We start from the raw sequence: 21,317 nt of genomic DNA, 5'->3' as shown, positions 1-21,317 counted from the left end.
GAACTGAACGAAAAGACAGGCCACAGATAGGAAAAAAATATTTGCAAAGCACGTGTCAAAACATTGACTTATATCCAAAACATATAAAAACTCAAAACTGAGAAGGCGAACACCTAATTTAAAAACTGGCAAGACTTGACAGACGGTTCACAAAGAGGATGTACACGTGGCAAATGAGCACAAGGAAAGTTTACCCGAGGGAAAGACAAACACTTCCACGAGGTCCCGCAGCACATTTGTCTGAAAGACGAATCAAAAATCACTCACAGTCCCACGTGTTGGGGAGGATGCACAGGAACAGGGACACTCCTGCATTTCTGGTCGGAAGAAAGAATTATGCACTCCCTCTGGGAAACAGTGTGGCACTTTCTTATACAGCTAAACACGCTCTTACCATGTGACCCAGCGGTCCCATGCCTGGGTGCTTACTGTAGGGAAATGAAAACGCACAACCACAAAACAGCCCACGTGCGAGTGCTTGCAGAGAGGCCTTGTTTGTGGTAGCCGAGACCTGGAGCCGCGTTCACCGGACGGCTGCATGAGCAAGCTGTAGTCATTGTATGATGGAATAGCACTCAGCTGTGACAGGGACAGCCCATGCACACAGGGGACAACTTGAGTCAAAAGTTACATGCGGTGTGATGCCATCTGCACAACATTCTAACAGAGATGAAAGTATAGCAATAGAGAACAGGGCAGTGGTTGCCAGGGGTTATGGTGGGGTGACGCTGTGACAATGAAGGGACGGCATGACGGAACTGTTCTGTATCTGGCCTGTGGTGATGTATGTTAAAACTCACAGAACTGTACACGAAAAGCAAACAGCTGTTTTAATGTATGACAAATAATGAAAGAAACAAGGACAACTGAGAAGTGGTGCCACGGCCAGGGCAGGCAGGAGGAAAATGACTCAAGTGAGCCTGGGCAGGTGACGTCCCCAGGGCGCATTTGGCAGGCCTGAGTGTGGGTGAGACGAGGTTTTTCAGGTATGGCAGCAACATACTCAGAACGTGCCTTGGCGTGGTGGCAGGGACGGGTGGTGTTACGTCCCCAGCATCAATCTGCCCATCTCACTAAGTTGGTAGGGGTGGACATGGGGGTCTGTAGGAGCCCAGGCAGCCGCAGTTTCTGGGGAACATGGTGGCAAATGTGTTGTCAAAGCACCCCCAGCAGGTTGGGGAAATGTTGCCTGTGGAGAAAGTATGTCGGGGCGATATCATGCGTATGTGCACAGGGTGACAGCAGGGACCCGTTTCCTCGGGCAGATGTGAAGCCACCAGAGTCATGTGGAGCTGGAGGGAGGGAATGAGGGAGGCTGTCAGGAAGAGAAGAGGATGCGGGGCCAGATGCGAGGCTGTCACCTGAAGGAACAGGCACTGATGACAACGTTTCCTGGGAGGTGGGCCCTGTCGTGCACACGCTCCACATATTCCTTCCCATGCTGTCCCCACCGCAGTCCTGGGAGGTGGGACTGTCCTCATAGCAGCTTGTGCTGCCTGAACTGGAGAGGAAGGTGACGACGGTGCGTCCTGTCAGAGGCTGGGGCAGAAGGTCTAGACAGATCCTCCTCTCCTCCTCCCCTCAGGTGGCGTGTGTCCCCCTGTGGATTCTCATGTCCTTCCTCTGCCTCGTGGTCCTCTACTACATCGTGTGGTCCGTCTTGTTCTTGCACTCGATGGACGTGATTGCGGAACAGCGAAGGACGCACATCACAATGGCGCTGAGCTGGATGACCATTGTCGTGCCTCTTCTTACTTTTGAGGTGAGCTTTCTACGGGAAAGCTTGTCAGCCACCAGATTGTCACTCACTGTCTGTGAGTGTGAGTGTGTGTGTGAGAGAGGAGGAAAGTTGGGATGTGTGTGAGTGTGTGTGTCAGAGAGAGAGAGAGAGAGACAGAGAGAGAGAGAGAGACAGAGAGAGAGACAGAGACAGAGAGAGACAGAGAGAGAGAGAGACGCAGAGAGAGAGAGAACGTCCAGCAAGTTACAACTTAGATCACTTTCCCAGGGGGTCACTGGTCCTCACAGGTGCCTGAGTCAGCTGTGCTCGGCTTGGGTGACAGGACTGTGGGGAATGATTCCATTCATAAGCTGGTGACACACAGCGGTCATCTTTGGGGGGCTCTGGAGCACTGAAGAGAAAACCCATCAATTCTCTCAACATGGCTTGGGCATAGCAGGTTCCTTAGAAAGACGGTCTGAGTGGCAGCCCAAGGCTCCTCAAGGCTGAAGAGGCCGAAGCTGAGGGACACCGGAGTTCCTATAATGCCTTTCTCTGACTGGACTGAGAAGGCACTGTGAATTATTTCCCCTTCAGGGCATAAGAAGAGCCAGAGGCCGTACACTCTCAATCCTAGTGGACATTCAGTGACTCTGAAAAAAAAAAAAAAGAGAATGTTAGCTAATGGTCCTATGCAAGCGACATGACATACATGTGTCTAAACCAAATCAAATAAATAGCAGCTCTTTGCTGAAAGCCAGAGCTATGGATTCCTTGGGCATTCTCTTCACTACCCTTCCCCTCCCACCCAACGGCCAAAGCCTTTTTAGAAGTCATCAGCAGCATGCATACGCTAGCAAAGGCCACTGCGATATGTCACTCTTAGGCTTAAGAATTCGCTTAAGAAAAAAGACTTTGCCACGCACATGAAACACACTGGCTGTTTCACTGAAAACACTAGGAGTGACCTTTGGAGACATCAAAATAAAGTTCATTTCAATTCTAATCCTGTACATGCACGTGCATACAGGTTAAACTGACTTCACGAATGAAGGCTTTGTAAACTTGTTTAAAAGCATCGTTACCACAGACCAATCCCAAACCCAGAAATGATTAAGGATTAGCACCCTTGGACTGAAAGATACCTCAAAAGGTTCTCTTTCAAACCAACTTTGTACTCCCCTTTTAGTAACAAAGGCCTGGCCATTAGAGAGTCTACTACTTAGTAGGAAGAGGACCCAGAATCCTTTCAGCCTGGAGCCTTTGCCCTGTACCAATCCATCTCCTGTGCAGAGTGAATATTAAGATCAAAGTTGTCCTCAATGGCTAGAGAGCAGGTATCACCAAAGAAAGGGTTCTATCCTCTCATCTCTGTTTGAAAATGACAATTATTTGGGGTTTTTCTCCACCGCTCCCACAGCCCCTCAGACTCTCATCTGTTTTCAAATACACGTTGATGGGTATTTTTGTATTGCATTCCTTTACTCATGTCTAGTTAAACAAGTACGAACTTTCCTCATAGTAGAGTCTCTGTAAAGCAGGCCTCAGAAATGAGAGGGTCTCCGACAATAAGAACAGGATCCATGACGAAGAAATGGAAAGTAAACACAACCGTGTTGTGATCGGTGGAGGGATGCATTGGGGACAGGCAGAGCTCCACATGACAGTGCAAAGCCCAGGCGAGCATGTGCCCATCCAATCACACATCTGTGCTCTGAGTACCGCTCTGGTCGAGAAGCAAGAGGAGCACTCCCACCGTGCTCAGGCGCAGCCCCACTCTGGGGACAACTGGAGCACGTGGTAATAAGTCACTCTTTCTCTGGGCACTTCTGAGCAGATGGATCCCACCAGCAGGAGTGTTTGGAAGAGACCAAAGCAGGAAAGAGATGGGGGGAGAAGAGGGACACCAACCAAGACTAGATTTCCCAGCCTGGTAGGGACCACCATCTCCTGGGAGGTACAGTCACCCAGGGGCCCAGCTGACCCAGACAGTCCTGGCGATACCCAAGTTTGGACTAACTGGGGACTGGCCCTTGAGCAAACCAGAGAGGCCAGCAACAGGCCTCCCCTGTCTCCAGGGGTGGGAGTGGCCATGGGATCAAGGCTGCTCAACTCATCCAGGGTCTGGCCCCGTGAAACCATGCGTCTCTCAGCACATGGGAGACCTTTCTGGGAATGTGAACCACCCTTTCTACACTTTTAGAAAAGAGAGAAGCTGGGGGGCCCAGCTACCTGTCCCCTTCCCACACTTGGACAGGGCCCAATCTCCAGACTGGCCGTGAGCCACCTACGTGACATCACATGACAAATAAAGAGGACGATGACTTCAGCAGCCGGTTGCCCCCCTACCGAGATTCTAGAATCCTGTGGACAGTATTTATTGGGCATCACCACTCAGAGTGAAGGCAGTTTGTACTTACTGGGACAGTGGTTAATGGTGTGGGGTACAAAGTGCTCCTGATGACAGTGTAGCCCATGGATAGTCAGGATACTTATGACAATGAAAACGAGCTCGCCTCATCTTCTGGTGGAGAGCCAGCAAGCGGGGTCCCAACTGATCCAAACCTGGATCCAAGGGAGGTATCAGACGTTCAAGGTGACCAAGCCATAGGACAAGATGCAGACTCCCAAAATGATGAACAACCAGCAGATCAAAACCAACGGGCGTCCAGTGTAGAAGAAGACAGTGACCCCAGAACACTCTCCTTCCCGAGGAGGCTCTGGAAGATCGTTGAGGATGACGCTCTCGAGTCTGTGCGCTGGGATGACGATGGACACACCGTGATCATAGAGCAAGACCTTTTCCAGAGGGAAATTCTTCGCAGGAGAGGCGTGGACAGGATTTTTGAAACAGACAGCATGAAAACCTTCATTCGCCAAATGAACCGCTATGGATTCAGCAAAACACGCACAAAAACCTCTTCAGTTCATTCTCTGGGGAACAAGAAAATTATGGTAAAGTAGAAAATATTCCTCTTACCCCTTTTCTCTGTTACTCAAACATCTTTACAGGTGCCAAGGTGAATGATATACTACAAGAGTTTCATTTGTGAGAACAACTTTAACATGACCTATTATTCATGGACAGATCCAAATCTACCCTTTGAAAGCATAGATTTTGATATTAAATTACCACGCCCTTAGATATACTCTGTGGGTAGGAGTAGAGACTCAGAGCAAGGGAATGTCAAATGTACAGACTGCCACCCTCACTTATGAATTGTTTCTCTCTAGTGAGGTCATGCTATAGGACACAGTGACACTTGCCAGCACCTTAAACACTTCCTTACTCCATCATCAAATAAGACCCCTGTGATTCTGGGTGATAAAAGAATGCACATCTTATCTCAGAGTGACTAAAATGTTTCCTTTTGTTTCAGCTTTACAGTAACCCCAATTTTCAGAGAGACCAGCCTGGGCTCCTTGAGAACATCCACAAAAAAGGTGACCTCAGAAACACTGCTCTGCCAGCAACCTGTGCACCAACCGCAAAGAGAAAGAAGCTGGTACCTACGAGACATTCCCTGCGAATCCAACACATTAAGGCCAAGAAAGAAGCCAACAGCAAGTCCCAGGGGGAAGCCCCAAATGTCCAGGGACCCAGTAACCCTCAGTTCTCCATCTTCCCTGGGGGTACCCGGTCTAGGGGCACTGTTGCTAGACATCCCCTAGGAAATCGTTCCCCTCAAGAGCCAAATGATCCAAGCAGGGGGGAAGACATCTCTGTGAATGTTAGGTTTGAGCCCAGGGCTGACACTGTAATAATGGAAGGTGCAGGGTACCCGCTCCCCAACCTCCCACTTTACCCTGGAATTGGTCTCCCGATGTCTCTGTATGACATCTGTTATTCCACTCTGATGGCTTCCCTCTTAGAAATGTCTCCCAGTGAGCTGCCCAACAAGGAGCAGTCGGAGGGCTGATTACACGTGTGCATTCTGTGAACAGTTAAAGGACAATCCGGGTCCCTAAACTCACAGGCCACTAAGGAATGATAAGAAGGGCCATTTACTAATGGTGAAGCCATTTTTGGTTTTAATAAATCCAACAAAACCCCATGTTAGCAAATAAACCATGTAAATGAGAAGTGAGACTCCCTGTCGTTTCTAAACTTCTATAACACACACATCTCACTGACATGAGACTAAAGATCCTGCCCTAGACAGGCTTTGTCCCCAATGTCCTCTTCCATTTGAGGCAGCAGCATTTCCACACACTCAGCAAAGGATTTTGCTGGGGACTATGGAGGGCTCGCCCAGCAAGATCCGGTCCCCTGAGCCTTGCCTGCTGCTCAGGAGACAGAACAGCCTCACTCCTGACCTTGGGAGTATCACCTTACATTAGTCTCGTACCTTGAAACAAGAGATTCCTTCCTCATCGCTGTCCCCACACTGTTGCCAGGAACTTTCTGTTCCACAGCTGAGTGTCCCAACCCAGCACCCAGGGTCCCTCCAAAGAGGCTGCCCCATCTTCCAAGGGAGGTACAACCACTGTGTCCTGGCTCAGAAGAGACCAGACACTGCAGTCCATGCCTGGGAGGAAAGCCCATGATCCTCATAGCTAACCACCACTAGAAACTTTGCTGGGAAATCACACAAGAAAAACAGAAAGATTTGCTACTAAGTTATAACACTACTGATCACTTTGCAAAATCAGCCTCACTCAATGAGAGCTGTATCTCAGGTCCTTTGTTTGGATCTGAAGAAGCTCTGTGCTGCGGGCGACACATGGGCTTCATGAACCATTGGCCCTCATGACGGGGGGACGTGTGTACAAGAGACCTAGAGGAATCTGGAAGGATGGACAGCTTCATGTTTCTAAGTCTGACGTCCTCTTCGTCCTGGATGAGTCAGGCTATTGATGGCTGGTCACTCTCAGGCAGACATTCAGTGCCTGGACCCACGCTTTACACAAGGTCACCAGGATGCTGTTCAAAGAGTTGATGAGCTCCGACCAGAAGAAAGACTGGGGAAACATGAAGGAGCCCCAAACACTTCACAGTTACCTTTGACACAATTTATTTCTACAATCTAGACATTGGCAGAACCAAAATGACCACCAGAACCCCTTATTCCCTTCATGTGAGCGCAGAAACCCGTTTCTGTGAATACCACATAGTGGGAAGCACGCTACAATGCAGGGGTAATTCACACTTAACCTGATCTACATGCACGTGCACCAAGATGGCGAATCAACAGTGCCATGATTTAGCTGGTTTCTCAGCCACGTTCCTCTCAAGAGCCCACACACATCACACCTTCTGCCCCAAAGGGATCAGGCGCTCTGGGATGTCCACCTGGAATATATCCTTTCCCCCTTTGCTAGGTAAGGGCTCCAGTAACCACCTGGGGTGGAAATCACAGTCAGGTACTTCCGCTGCGGGTTGGTCAGGACAGCTTGGTTTTCCAGTTCCACGACCTCCTCAGGAGCTAAGTTTTCGGGACACTCCAAAGATTCCCCAACGTCAATGAGCCCTGTGCACAAAGAGAGAAACACACGGGTGGTTTTCCCTTCCATCAACTAAGGCCTGCCAGTGTGACAACTTGGTTATTCAAAATTACGGCCACTACAGACTTAGATGACATCACCACAAGGACAGGAAGGGCAGCAGGGCCTTCTCACGGAGCACAGATGATGAGCCAAACATGTTCCGGGAATCCTGGGTGAGGACGAGGGAGCTCTCCTGAAATGAAGAGGACAGGGCCTGCTCCCCTGTGAAGCCACACAAGTAACGTGCAGGTGCCAGCAAGACTGCTGAGGGTAGGAGTTTGAGAATGGAAGGGCACCAGCCACTGCCCGGGAACATGGAGACAACGAGGCTCTGAGGCAGTTCACCAGGGACAGGTGCGGATGTGGACCCCCCACCACCCACGGAGGTGAAGGGATTAGCCCAGGGTGTCACTGGTGGTGGGGACAGGGCAGGCAAGTGAAGCCAGGCAGGCAGCCGACCCGCACAATGTGCTGTGCTGCCTCTGGTGGTCTCTGCCCCACACACGCACATGCACAGCCCAGCAGCACATGACATCATGGACCTGACCCAGCTTCACAGGTCAGAAGAGGAAACTGAGGCCCAGAGCAGAGAAATGATTTACCGGAGGTGAGGCAAGCTGGGCCTGCAGACCCCAGCCCAGGGCCCCTTGCTGCCCCCTTGAAGGTGCGTTGCTTAAGAAAATTGCAGCAAACACACAAACCAGTTCAAGCCAAAAGAGAAGCCCCCAAACTCCCCAGCCAGATCCAGGGTGGCAGCACTTGGAGTCATCAGCACAATGATCAGCACATCGTCACTTACCAGCTACCTCTCCTCGGCCAAACTTTTCCCCTTCCCGAAGCAAGGCCTGAATCTGAGCGGGCGTCATCACGAGCCTCCCCTGCAGCAGCTCCCACCAGGCATCGTCTTCCCAGTCCCTGTTAGCAATGTGGATGGCGATGGTATGGTTCTGGTGGCTGCCGAGCAGGGGACACCAACGTGACTCCAAGGTCTTGACCCCGTTTAAGTCAAAGCCAGCATAAGGCTGCCAGAAGGAGAGGCAACAGATCTTCACCTTCCGCAAGCTCTCTGGGCCTCGGTGGCCTGTGAGAACACAGAAGCTCATCACACATCAGTCCTCCAAGCTCACGGCCAGTGGGCCTGACCTTCACCCCATTTCCCAGGTGCCCTGAATCCACACTGACCTCGATGGTTCACTGCTACCCTCTGTCAGCACAGCAGGCCCAAGGGAAGACTGGGTCTGGGAAGGCTGTTATTTGGGTCACTCAGATCCACCTGATGGAATGCTCGGAGAGCTCACGGACTATGGCAGGGACAGCTAGAGAAAGGCACAGGCAGGACAGCGTGTGATCAGTGCTACGATAGAGGTCATCAAGTCCGAGGGGAACACGGACGAGTGTGGGCTAGTGAGAGTCGGGGCTGGCTTCAGCCCTCTGGCAGCACACAGGGACAGTCCTGGGCTCTGCTTCTTCTCCTGCTGCCCTCTCCACACCCAGACCTCGCCGATACTCTCAGCTCCCTGGCTGTGCCAGCCCCAGGCACCGCAGGCCCTGAGCTTCCTGGCTCCTATCCCAGGGCTGCTGAGCACAAGTCCTTGGTATCCAACCTCAGCTCAGCCCTAGGAGTGACCTGTGACCTCAGGTGTCCCCGTCAGGTGTCTCCTCCCGACTCCTTCAGGTGCCACCCTGTTCAACCCCCTTCCCCTGTCCCAGACCTGTGCCCTGAGAAAGAAATAATGAGAACGAGAACCACTAGCCTCAGTGCACACACAGCTTCTTTGTGACAGGCCTTGGGGTGGGCACGACCTGTGCATCATCAGGTTTAACCCTCACTGCCAGGCCCACTCAACTGCTGAGGACAAGGAGGAGCTGGGGCGGAGCTGCTGGGTAAGCTGGGCTGTGAGAAAGAGCTGGGGGCGGGGCCGCGGGAGGAGGGACTGGGGGCGGGGCCGCGGGAGGAGGGACTGGGGGCGGGGCCGCGGGAGGAGGAACTGGGGGCGGGGCCGCGGGAGGAGGAACTGGGGGCGGGGCGGCAGGAGGTGGGACTGGGGGCGGGGCCGCAGGAAGAGGAACTGGGGGCGGGGCCGCAGGAAGAGGAACTGGGGGCGGGGCCGCAGGAAGAGGAACTGGGGGCGAGGCTACAGGAGGATGAGGTGGGTGCGTGGCTGCAGGAGGAGGGGCTGGGGGCGTGGCCTCAGGAGGAGGAACTGGGGGCGGGGCTCCAGGAGGAGAAACTGGGGGCGGGATTGCAGGAGGAGGAGCTGGGGTGGATCTGCTGGCGGGAGCTTAGGCACTTGTGTGCTGCACCATTAGGGAAGGGTCAGAATGGCAACCCAAGTCCTCAGCTACCTATCCCAACCCCCAGTGTGTACCCCAGAGGACAGTCCAGAGGGCACGGGAGCTGCGAGAGGAGCAATAACACTTGCCTGGGGTCCACGGGGCCATAGACTGAGGCTTGCACCGCAGGGCTGAACCCGAAGGCGGGCTCTGCTTGCTCCTAGCCACTCTGTAAATCTCCAGTCGTCATCAGACTGCCATCAGCCCCCTACTGAGAACCCTGCCAAGCCTTCTCCTGGTGCAGTCAGCCACAGCTCGCTCCAGCATTATCGCCTAACACTCTGTGCTGGGTCACATTGTGCTTCCTGGTCACTGGTCCCCGAACCAGCCTACCCTGCCAGGACGCCTTGCTTTCTCTCAGACCATTCCCACAGCCTGGAAGACCAGCCTCCTCTAGACCTGGCAGACCCCTGTCCTCCTTCAGGGCCCAAGTTTAAAGTCACATTCACTGCCCCTCCCACCCACCCCCAAATGTTAGGTATTTTTGTCTCTGAGTTCGGGTGGCACTTTCTGCCTTCCCCCCCCCCTCCCTCCAACAGGTTCTTGTAACCCAGGGTTGTAATCACTGCAAGAGTCGGGCCATCCGGCGTCTCCAAGTTCCTTGAGGGTAAGTCCTGTGGGTCACTCATTGCGGTAAGCCGGGTGCCCAGGACACGGTAGCTGGTTAGTGAATGTTGGATCAACAGAGGACGGCTTGCTCTTCTATTCTTGTGAGATGCACCTGCTCTGTCCCTGGGGAAGCTCGAGGACATGAGCTGAGGGGGACAAAGTAGGTTCTCCATGGGACATAGGCCTCAGGGTTGCGAGGGACCCGAAATATCAGCAGCTCCAATTGTCATCCACGCCAGTGTCCCCTCCTGGAATCCTTTCCCCACCCATGGTTGCCAGCTTATGCCGAACCCCCGGCTCCTCCCTGGAGCAGTGTCAAATCAGGAGTGAGCGTCCCCTTACTGCTGGGCTGCTGTCCTTGCTCCCGTGTCCTGTTGGTGGAAGAGCTGGAACTTCCCTAATGAGCCGGATACAATACGTGGCTTCTAGTGGGGACAGCCATGACTGTGCTGTCACAGCACGTCCTCTTCTGACTCTGCCAGCTGCTCCTCGCTTTCATGGGCGTGCTGAGGAGCATGTGCCATTCACATGTCCTGTGCAGTGTCACTAGAGTGGGGACAAAGCAGAAGTCTGATCTGTGACAAGGAGCGGGGACTCAGGGCAGCAGCCACAAGGCTAGTTCCCCGCCATGGTGGTGGGTGACCCTGGGAAGAACCACTTCGCTGGGTCGCAGGTATGGATGGGGAGGGTGGTCTTTGGCCACCCCTGCGAAATGCATCTCAGTCTTGATTTTCATGACAGGAAACAAGTAAGCTGCAGACGTGGCAACGACCTGACTTCTGACCTCGGTGTCACACTGTCTTCACCTGCAGCTTCCCATCCCCTAATTCCCACAGTCCTGGCAGGGACAGGTCTTCCCTCCCTCCCACACTGGCTGTGTCTTGGCAGGTCAGCCTTCACCCCCTCACTGGTACCCTGCTCCCACCTTTCGCTCTGTGACCCTTCCATGGCACTCTGGAGCCCCCAGGCAGAGGCCAGAGAACTGCAGACATCTGGGGCCTTCCCCGTCTCCTTCCTCTGCTCCAGCTCGGCCACTGTGCCTCGGGTCACCGTGTTAGCACAGACTCGCCTTCCCTGGACTCCTGGGGTCATGAGTGAGTCCCTTCCACAGGTTCTGCTTTCTTCTCCACACCAGGATTCCCTCCCCACCCTGCCACATGTCCTCCTTTCAGGAAGTCCTTGTCCTTTCCAAGGATCACTCTTTGCAGCCAACTGTCCCACCAAGACGTTGCCTCCTTTCCTGAGACCACAGCACTTGACATGTCCCTGGGGAGCATGTGCGGAAGTCGCTGTCCACCCCAGTGGCCTTCTGAGCCTTCCCGCTGCCTTTCTGGTCCCTTTCCTTGGCACGGCCATGGGAGGCCAGCCTCCCTGGCCAGCCTGTCCTCAGGAATGCCACTGCTCCTTTCTTTACTCAGCATCCCTGCCTCAGCAGTCCCTCTCTAGTGCAGATGCTCTCCTCCCGAGCTGATCCTTCATGCTCAGGGTGATTTCTATGTGACTTTGTTCCTTCTCTGTGCCTGTCACCACTTTCTCTTCCGCTGCCTCCCTCCTTCGCCTTTGAGAAGGTGGCCACCTTCCTCCCTTTGTTTCTTTGCCTCTGAGGCCCTGGGTGAGGGTGCTCTCCTCCAGGGAAGGTTCCCCTTGGCTCCTGCCACGTGTGCGGGGCACCGCCAGTCTGGGAGGACCTTGACCCAAATCTTGGTTTCCCTTCAAATACTGCTTGGTCGGTTTGGTTTTTTCTTCTAGGAAAGGCCTCTGGCCCTTTTTTCTATTGAGTGACTTATCCAGACATAGGGCCTTGTAGGAGCGTTTTACGAAGTCTGGAAACTAATCCCGCCTCGGTTACTAATCTGCCATAATATATTCAAAAGAAGATAATTCATGAGTGGTTTTATTTAAAGTTTTCATAGGCGCATTTACACTATTACACTGGTCTTTATTCTTGTTAATTGACAGGTGCATAAATAGTGGCCCAGGATGATCCTTGAGTGAAGACACAAGGAAAAAAATATTACTGAGATGAGCACTTGGTGGAGAGGGGATCCCGGACTTGATTTCTTCTTCTGGAATTACAGGTGCCCTCCTGTACCTGATGTCACAGCTTCACAATGTTCCGGATCTTTGCCTTCAAGTTTTCACAATCGTGGAACGCTGAGGGTCACCATCTGTGCATGAAACAACTGCTGTTTGAATTCCCATGATGGGAAGTTTTGTTCTAAATCTGGGAGAAATTGGAAAATGTACCTCATGATTTCATAAAATTTAGGGTACGTGTACACATTGAACATTAAGAGGTGAATGTTGAGGGGCTATTATAATTCAGGCACATTGTTAGAAATGACTGACCCCAACATCATTAAGGCAGAGACCTATCTGGGAGTTTAACGTCTAAAGGTAGACCCAGAGAAGTAAATTGTTACTTACTGGACCCTTTAATAAGTATAATCACGTCCAGTAAGAGTACTGTTAGCGGAAGGGACACAGCAGTGGAAGGGAAACGTGAATTATAGACAAAACCAAAGGACAACTTTGCCTTTTTCACAGTAGTTACATATGTCATCCCTAATACATAGGATGACGTCATGGAGAGATATTCCTTAAATGCCTTTAGCATATCAGTCAGTACACTTTGTACTTTCAGCAACCCTATGTGACCTTGGCCACACGGAAGTACCATTACCCCAAATCATTTCCCCTGCAGTGCAGATGACAGAATACAAAATATCTATGTGCCCCTGTCAGAATCAAGGGTGTGTATATATTATATAATGTCGGAGAAATGGCCAAGGTAATTCTGGCTCCTTGTCTGTACTAGTGTGAATACGCAGTAAATTCTCAACCGTGATTTATGATAATGCAACTATAAGAGTCAAAAGATAAAGATTTGCTTTAGTTCTTTACCTTCCCAGGAACCCAAGGCTTCTGTTTTTTTAGGGGATTGAAATATAATGAGACAGTGAAAGTGAAGTGCTGCATCATTAGCTCTCAGATTACAGAAAAGTATGTGCTTCATACAATTAATTTAAATAGCTTGGGAGCAAAGAGTCAGAACACAACTCTTGTATATAGAACATAAGGTGAAAAACCAGGAAGCTGAAGTTTCAGGAGCCGAAATGAAAAATAGGTTATATGAAAATAATAAAATAAAAATATGACAAAACAAAATGTTTAACCTTAGAATAGTATTTTCAAAAACATAGGAAAGATACTACAAGAAGTTATTTGTGGCATCTCTCTCTCTGCCTCCCTCTCTTTTTCCCCTCTTTCTCTTACAACTGGTTGTTAGTGTCATCAAAATCTTCAAACCTGTCTGTCCTTACTTTCCTCCCGTCCAAGTGGGACTACCTTCTTACTGTTCACATTACACCACCCAGAAGCTGCTGGTCTTCTGGAGCAATGGAATGGCTTCTACACAGTGCAAATGAGGTGCGAATTAGGAGATGACACCCTGTAAGGATGGGGTGTCCTCCAGCGAATGTACACACTCAAAATCTATTATTGTTGTCCGCTGTCAGTAGGTACAATACGTGATCCATGAACCAAAGTGTCGAATGACCTCAGTGACTATCACTCGCAGTGACCTACATGGGAATTTATACGATCTGCCCACAAGATTAGGTTCTGTAGTTATACACTTGTGCTATCCAAGAAGGTAGCCTTTAGGTACATTTAGCTATTTGTACTTAAATGTAAATTATTTAAAATTATATTAAAAGTTCTGGTCCTCAGTCATACTAACCCCATTTCAGTACTCAACAGCCACATGTGGCTGCTGATTACCATATTGGAAAGTAATGGCTAGACGTATTGATTCCCAGTGTGACAATATTCCCATCAGAAGAAACAATAAGAGTCCGATTGAACTTTAAGCTGTGGCTCCCACCAGGGCACTTTGAGCACCTCATGCTGTAGGACCAGCAGGCACAGAAAGGTGTTACCATCCTTGCAGGGATAATTGGTCCTGATTGTCAGGAGGAGGCAGGGCTGCTCTCACACTGTGGGAACAGTGAGGGATATGTTTGACACTCAGGTTTTCTGCTTGAATGTGTCTTGATAATCCCCTGCCTATCTTCTGTGGTATCTGGACAACTGTAAGTGCCACATGCTGAGAAGAGCATGGGGACCAGGGGCTCCTAACCGTCAGGGATTAAGGTCCATATTACTCGACCAGGTAAGTCACTGAGAACAGTAGAGGTGCGGGCTGAGACAGAGGGGACACTCGAATGCATAGTAGACAAGAGAGAAAATGATCATCACTATGGCTTAGAGGCCAGCTGTAGCAAAGGGCCCATAATTATCCACCATTCCTTCTCCTATGAGCTCCATCAGGAAGAGAACAGCAGGAATCCTTGAGGAGTTAGTCTCAAATCAGGTCAACTTTCTATATGAAGATAAGAGGTTTATCCGTTCCAAGAGATGGACTACAGTGGGTGGTGTGATGTCACCCAGATCCCCCCTTTACAACTGAGGCACTCATTACCCAAGCTGCCAAGGGCATCAGTTTTTGATGACTCCCAGCCAAGGTCCTCTCCAGGAATTGCCCTCAGTTGATGGGAACTGCCTCTCTGGAATCAAGTCCCTTCCAGTGACTAGTCAAGGGGGCATTGGGAGGGAGCACAAGGGCACGATCCCCTCGCTTCAGTTAGGGTTATCTGCACGGCCTTCACAGCTGCTTTCTGTTTTTAAAAATTCCTGTGACCATTGTGATCTGAAATGGCGGCAGATGTGAACGGCAGAATGAAATGCAACTTAGACCCTGAGATTTCACTAGGAGAGGCTTAAGCCGTGGGCGGGGGAATCTGTGTGCTTGGCCAGAAACTCTAGAAATAGAGATTCCTGAGTACTTGAATTGGGCTCAGTCTAAAGCCAGAATCTCAAGTCTCCTGTGTCCTGATACTTGATTTAGAAAATGAGATAATTTCCATGACCCACTGTGTCAACTGTAACAGTAGTAAGAGGATGCTTTCATTATTATTATAGCAATATTTATGCACCCCACAGTTAAGCCAGTGTATTCATGTACAAGTATTAGCCTCTGTGGTCATAACCCCTGGGTTATTTTAAAGTTCCACTGAGAAAATGCCTGGGACTGCGCATGGTTCTACAGCACTGCCTGAGGATGGCAGAAGACATTCAGGACATTGAGGGGCTTCACCAGCACTGGCCACTGGTTGGTTGTAGAGAAAATAAGAACATTTGACTCCTGCAATAGCGCCCTCTGGAGCATTGGAGGATCAGGTCCAGCCTCAAGGATGACGACAACCATGCACAGTTACTGATCATTTCCCATGCCAGGGAGTGGGCTAGGTGCTTCAAGTTCATCACAGTTCTATGTAGTAGAAGTTTTAGCCCTATTTTCTAAACCTTCCATGAGCTGTTCTACTGAATCCTGGAGACAAACACAAGTGACTTAGTGAGGTCAGGAATTGCCAGTTTAATAAACACACACAGAACAGTATGGACCAGACATTGTTTAGATGCTCTACAGATAATACCTGGCCTAGTCCTTGTAAATGCCCCAGCAGTTATGTACTATGCTGTACATGTTTGGCAGACAAGTAAAATGGAGTACACGGAGATTGGAAGCTTGCTCACGATCGCACAGCTATGAAGTGGCAGAGCCGAGGTTTATGTCCAGGCTGGCTGGCCGTAGAGCCCCTGCTGTCAGCTGTGTCCTTTATACCTAAGTCTGGCTAAATGAATCTCACTTCGAAACAAGCACATTGTTAATTATAAATTTTTGTTGTACACACAAATTTGGTCTTTGGAACCATATGGAAAGAAGTTCCTAAGTGGCCATACACCCCTCTTTGATAAAGAGCTCCTCAGAGCAAGGGTTGAATGCCATGTTCCCAAGTCCTGGTGCCCACCATAAGCACTGGCACCCAGGAGGAAATCATGATATATGTCTTAAATAAAGTTTTACTCAAAGATCAAATAATCTTATTGGATCAACATTATTTGGGCTTCAATACACATAACAGGCTTGGGCCATGGCAATTGTGCCTAGGCACAAAAGGCTGCTGTGGAGGATGGTGGGCCCTGGAAATGCCTCCAGGAAAGGCCATTGGGGTGCACTGGGCATCCTAGCAGCCCTGGGCAAGCGTTCTCCACACCAGTCATGTCCCTTCAAGGACTGTCCAATAATGCCCCTTTTTCCAGCACTGGCCTTGTCTCCATCCTGGAGTGGCACACAGGGGACTGCCCCTGGCATTTTCCTGGGACTGCCTGATTCATGACACGGTCCAGGGCTCCAGCCCACCTTGGCCAATTTCTGCTCCCACGTCCCTCCCTGGCCTGCCAGGGCGGTTCCGATGGATCCAGTGAGCACTCTCCTCATGCCTCCCCTAGGGCAGCAGATGCTCACCACAGCCTACATCCCTCAGGGACACCAATGCTCTCTCCTGCCCGGCTCCTTTCCAAATCTTAATGTGAGTCTTGGGGTATGCTGGGAACTGGGAAGTGTCCTTCTGAACAATGCACCCGCCATCTGCTACAGCCTTTAGTCTGCTCAGACTTCCTGCGTGGGGACACCATGGCCCCAGCTGTTTCTGTCCGTGACTGACAGGACACCCCTGCCCCACCTCTCTTGATCAAACTCAGAAAGCAAAACCTCATTGTCACCCAGTTAAAGTGGTTAGTTAGTCTAAGGTTGGACATTACACGGGAGATCATAATCATAGTCACTTGTCACTCATTCACGTGGCAATGGCTATTGTATACCAAACACTGGGAGATGCACCAAAAGACTACGTCTTCTGCTAGTTCTCCCTGAAATGCAATACCATGGAAGGGGATCCCTAACTGGGAAATTTCAATGAAAGATAACTGCATGTGAGCATCAGCCCCAGTTCCTGAGCAGGACTTAGTGGGGAAACAGAAAGAGCCAAGACCCAAGTGGGCAGACTGAGGCTGTATATCCAAAGGAATGGAAATCAACAGGTAGAAGGGTTACCTGCACTCCCGCATTTATCGCGACTCTCTTCACAATAGCCAAGAGCTAGATCGTACCTATGTGCCCTTCCACAGATGACTGGATAAATAAAATGTGGTATATATACACAACAGAATACTGCTCAGCCATAAAAAAAAGAATGAAATTCTGCCATTTGCAGCCACATAGATGAACTTGGAGGAAATATATTAAGTGAAATAAGCCAGACACCGAGACAGAAAGACCACAGGTTCTCCCACATATGCAGAAGCTAAAAACGTTGATCTCACAGAAGCAGAGAGTAGACTAGTGGTTACTAGAGAGTGGCGGGGGCAAGAGGAAGGGGACATAAAGCACAGTGTATCTTTGAATAACTAGTCAAGATGATATTGAATGTTTCTTTTTCTTTTCCCCCTTTTTTAAAAAAGATGACCTGTAAGGGGATCTCAACCCTTTACTTGGTGTTGTCAGCACCACGCCCTCCCAAGTGAGCCAACGGGTCATCCCTATGTAGGGATCTGAACCCGTGGCCTTGGTGTTATCAGCACCAAACTCTCCCAAGTGAGCAATGGGCCAGCCTGATATTGAATGTTTCTGACACAAGGAAGTGACAATTGTTTGAGGTGATGGATGTACTAAGCACCCTGATATGATCATTGCACACAGTATAAATATACCCAATTATCATATCGTACTCCGTAAATCTATACAATGATCATGGGTTGATTAAGGAAAATAAATTTCAAAAAAGACACATAGAGTAGAACAGTGATTCCCAGAGGCAGAGAAAGAAAGTGGGTAGGGGCGCGCCAGGGAAATGTTGGTGACTGGTGCAAAGTTACAAAGTTACGGTTAGATAAGAAGAATAAGTTCTGGTGCCCTAGGGTGACAATAGCTAATAATAATGTATAGGATATTTCAAGATAGCCAGAAACGAGGATATTGAATGTTATAACCACAGAGAAATGATAAATGTAGAGGTGACAGATGTGCTAATTATTCTGATTAGATCTTCACACAATTTATGGATATATTGAAACAAGAAATTGTACCCTATAAACATGTTCATTGAAAAAAAAACCCTAAATTTAAAAAACATATTTTTAAAGAAAAGTTTAGGTTTACAGAATTATTGCAAAGACAGTACAGAGAAATCTAATTTATTCCACACCCAGTTTCCCCAATTACTGTCATCTTATGCTAGTATTTTACTTTTGTCACAATTAATAAAAGAGAAGACAGAAACAAGGACACTAGAGGAACTTGAAGGCTCTGGTACCTATAGCCAGAAGAAATAAAGCCCAACTTCTATCCTGATTAACATAAATCCTCCCAGTAGGTATCTAATTACCTCCGCTTCCCTCACTCTGTAGAACACGTGTGGTTCTCAACAAAAAACTTACCAGTGACACCAAAAGGAAAGAACATATATTATCTACAGAGACAAGGAAAGCATCGGAACTAGATTCAAATATAGCACAGATTCTGGAATTATCAGACAAGGGATTTAAAATAACTATGTTTAAAAATGTTTACAGCACATTGCCTAGAGTGCACAGTCGTCAACAACTCCAGTTGCTCAGGAACGGCGCTGTCATGCTGTGGTCTCATTCTAGGGTCTCGTTCTAGGCTCGCGAGACTTGGAGCGGCTCTTCCCACGCTTTTCGCGGCAGGCGCGAGGGCGCGGCTGAGGCGAGGAGGCTGCCGCCATGGGCGTCCTGCAGGTGTTGATCGTGGAGAACTTCAAGTCGTGGCGGGGCCGCCAGGTCATTGGCCCCTTCAAGAGGTTCACCTGCATCATCGGCCCCAATAACTCCGGTAACTGGGCACCTCGAGGCGGGACCTGAACTCCTCCATCCGGCCCAGTCGGCAGCACTTTGCCTGAGGGGACCGAGGGGATGTGAGGGCGGCCATGCAAACTGGACTGTGGGAGGCCCTTAACCGGCCGGGATGGCTCCAGCCTGACTCCCCGGTCCCACCGCCCACCCCACTGAGGGGACGTGAGGGCGGCCATGCACACTGGACTGCTGGGGGCGCCGACCAACCGCCCACCCCACTGAGGGGACGTGGGGGCAGCCATGCACACTGGACTGTGTGAGGCCCCGAACCGGCCGGGACGGCTCCAGCCTGAGTCCCCGGTCCCACCGCCCACCCACTGAGGGGACGTGAGGGCGGCCATGCACACTGGACTGCGGGAGACCCCGACCCGGCCGGGACGGCTCCAGCCTGAGTCCCCGGCCCTCAGCCTCCACCCCCCATCGGGCCGGGCCCCTGCCCCCCCTCCGCCTCCCCCTCCACCCCAACTTAAGGTTATCATGAAATACCTTTACAAATTCCGCTTGCCCTTCCCTGGACAAACATGCCCTGCAAGTTCAGCCTCCTCATGAGCATCACTGGTAACATAGGGACTGTGTTTGTAACCACATGAAGCCAGTCATGGATTCCTTCAGCTTTGCCTTCAATACCATCTGTCCACAACGACTTTTGGTTTACTTAATACTGGATTTGGTCTTGGCTGTTCACATTCTTTTTCCTATATGAAGGCCAAAACTCAATATACTACTCCTCCATGACTAATTTAATGGGTGATATTTCATTTATATTCATTTGAACTCTTGTTAGATTTTTTTAATCTCACAGAACTACTGGCACATGAAGATAGATTTCATGAAGCCAGTTCATCACTTCCTGTTATATTTTAATTTAGTTGGTTGTTATATTTATAATAATTTCCTATTGTCACCACCTGCCAAAACTCGATATGTTCCTAATTTGGGGGAGGAGTAAAGGAAAAATTTCGGTTTTAATCTTAACCTTTATGTTTTCCATTCAGTTAGATTCAGCAAATAGTTGTTGACATAAATCTAGTGCTAGGAGCAGAAGAAGATATGCAGACTAAGACAGCTTCTGTTCCTAACCTACAGGGAGTGTAAGAAAGTAACACTAGATGCTCTGGTTTCTCTTCAGATTGTGTAAATCTTTTGCATTTTACTGAAGATTTCCATGGAGAGAAACAACTCTGAGTCTTAAACGAATTTTTTGGATCCTTGTTTTGGCAAGGCTAGTGATGCTGTTAAAACAGAGACTTTGCTTATTGGCTTTTAATTAGAGTTTTACTTAACTTTCTTAATGTCTTCTTATACTCAATAACTTAAATTTAATTGACTGATAGTTTAACCTATATTCAAATTAGTTAAGATGAAAACCGTCTGGTCATTTTGTGAATTTATTTCATGAGCTTAAACTTGGCGGCAAGTATTCTGGAAGCAAAAGTCCCTTCCATTCTATTTGCCAGCTTTCAGATCACCGGCCTCTCTTACAGTCATCATTTCCACCTTTGTTAGGTCACCTCCTGAAACCATGTGGTGAAGTTGATTTTAATATATTGAATCCAACAGATACAAAATATTATTTTAATGTGTAATCAGTATAAAAGGTTATTAATGAAATGTTTTACTTAAAAAAAGAGAAAATACCACACTAATTGAGATAGAATGCTAGATAACAGTGGTTATGAAACTTTAAATGAGGAAAATAAAACATTTGATTGGGGGAGGTACAGATAGGAAGAGGTGTAGATCAGGAAAGGTTTTCCAGAGAAGATGGCGTGTGAGCTGTACTCAAAAGAGTAGAGTGTGTTTCCAGTGTTTTGTGAAAGTCTATTTGTGCAACAGCTCATATTCCAAACTGGGAGCATGTAGTGCATATGTAGGGAAGCAATAAAGTATAAGTTTGGAATCCCCACATTTACTATACTTGGGTCAGAATTGCTTCTTTTATTGCCTTCCTTGCATAGGCCCAACACATTGCCATCTCGGAGTGTTAGCATTTGCTGGTCCTGGGGCTTAGAAGGCTTTTCTCCCAGGGTTTCCTATGACTACCGACTTGATGAATTTTCCTTCATCGTTGATAAATGCTCCCAATTACAGCCAGTATATTACCAATCATGCCAGTTCTACCTCCTTAATAGCCCTGTGCCCTTCCCTGCATTCCCACTGCTATCACATCCCTTCAGGCTCTTATCATCTCTTTTTTTGGATTAATGCAGGAACCTGTTTGCTGAGTTCCCAACCTTCAGTCTTATAGTACTTTAAATCCACGTGGCATGGTGCTACCAGAGTAAACTTTATTTGTTCCCACATGAAAGAAGATCCATTTTCTTTTCTTGATAGATGAGGAAAAGGCATTTGACAACATTCCGTATCCATTTCCATCAACAAGGTTTTCTCT

General features: G+C 49.2%; 2 protein-coding genes, 1 non-coding gene and 1 pseudogene across 4 annotated transcripts in view; 3 read left to right on the top strand and 1 right to left on the bottom strand.

The window, feature by feature from the left end:
* The first annotated feature begins 4,195 nt into the window (after positions 1–4,195).
* On the top strand, positions 4,196–5,640 carry LOC134368625 (heat shock transcription factor, X-linked member 3-like). Its single transcript, XM_063085048.1, has 2 exons — positions 4,196–4,675; positions 5,101–5,640. Exons 1-2 carry the CDS (start codon positions 4,196–4,198, stop codon positions 5,638–5,640), a joined length of 1,020 nt encoding a protein of 339 aa, XP_062941118.1.
* A 1,328-nt stretch (positions 5,641–6,968) lies between these two features.
* LOC134368624 (EOLA-like protein) lies at positions 6,969–11,242 on the bottom strand (annotated as a pseudogene).
* A 7,554-nt stretch (positions 11,243–18,796) lies between these two features.
* LOC134367448 (structural maintenance of chromosomes protein 1B-like) overlaps positions 18,797–21,317 on the top strand; it is an 84,142-nt gene continuing 81,621 nt past the window's right edge. For both annotated transcript variants that reach the window (XM_063084206.1, XM_063084205.1), the window contains exon 1: positions 18,797–18,905. In XM_063084206.1, the coding sequence (XP_062940276.1) occupies positions 18,797–18,905 (109 nt within the window). The remainder of the gene's footprint in view (positions 18,906–21,317) is intronic.
* Positions 20,035–20,150, top strand: LOC134368745 (U5 spliceosomal RNA). Its single transcript, XR_010022456.1, has one exon. It is a non-coding gene; the product is annotated as a U5 spliceosomal RNA (small nuclear RNA).

Source organism: Cynocephalus volans, chromosome X (assembly GCF_027409185.1).
Source record: "Cynocephalus volans isolate mCynVol1 chromosome X, mCynVol1.pri, whole genome shotgun sequence".
NCBI lineage: Eukaryota > Metazoa > Chordata > Mammalia > Dermoptera > Cynocephalidae > Cynocephalus > Cynocephalus volans.
Note: the sequence above shows the minus strand (reverse complement) of the source record. Positions and strands in the feature narration are given on the sequence as shown.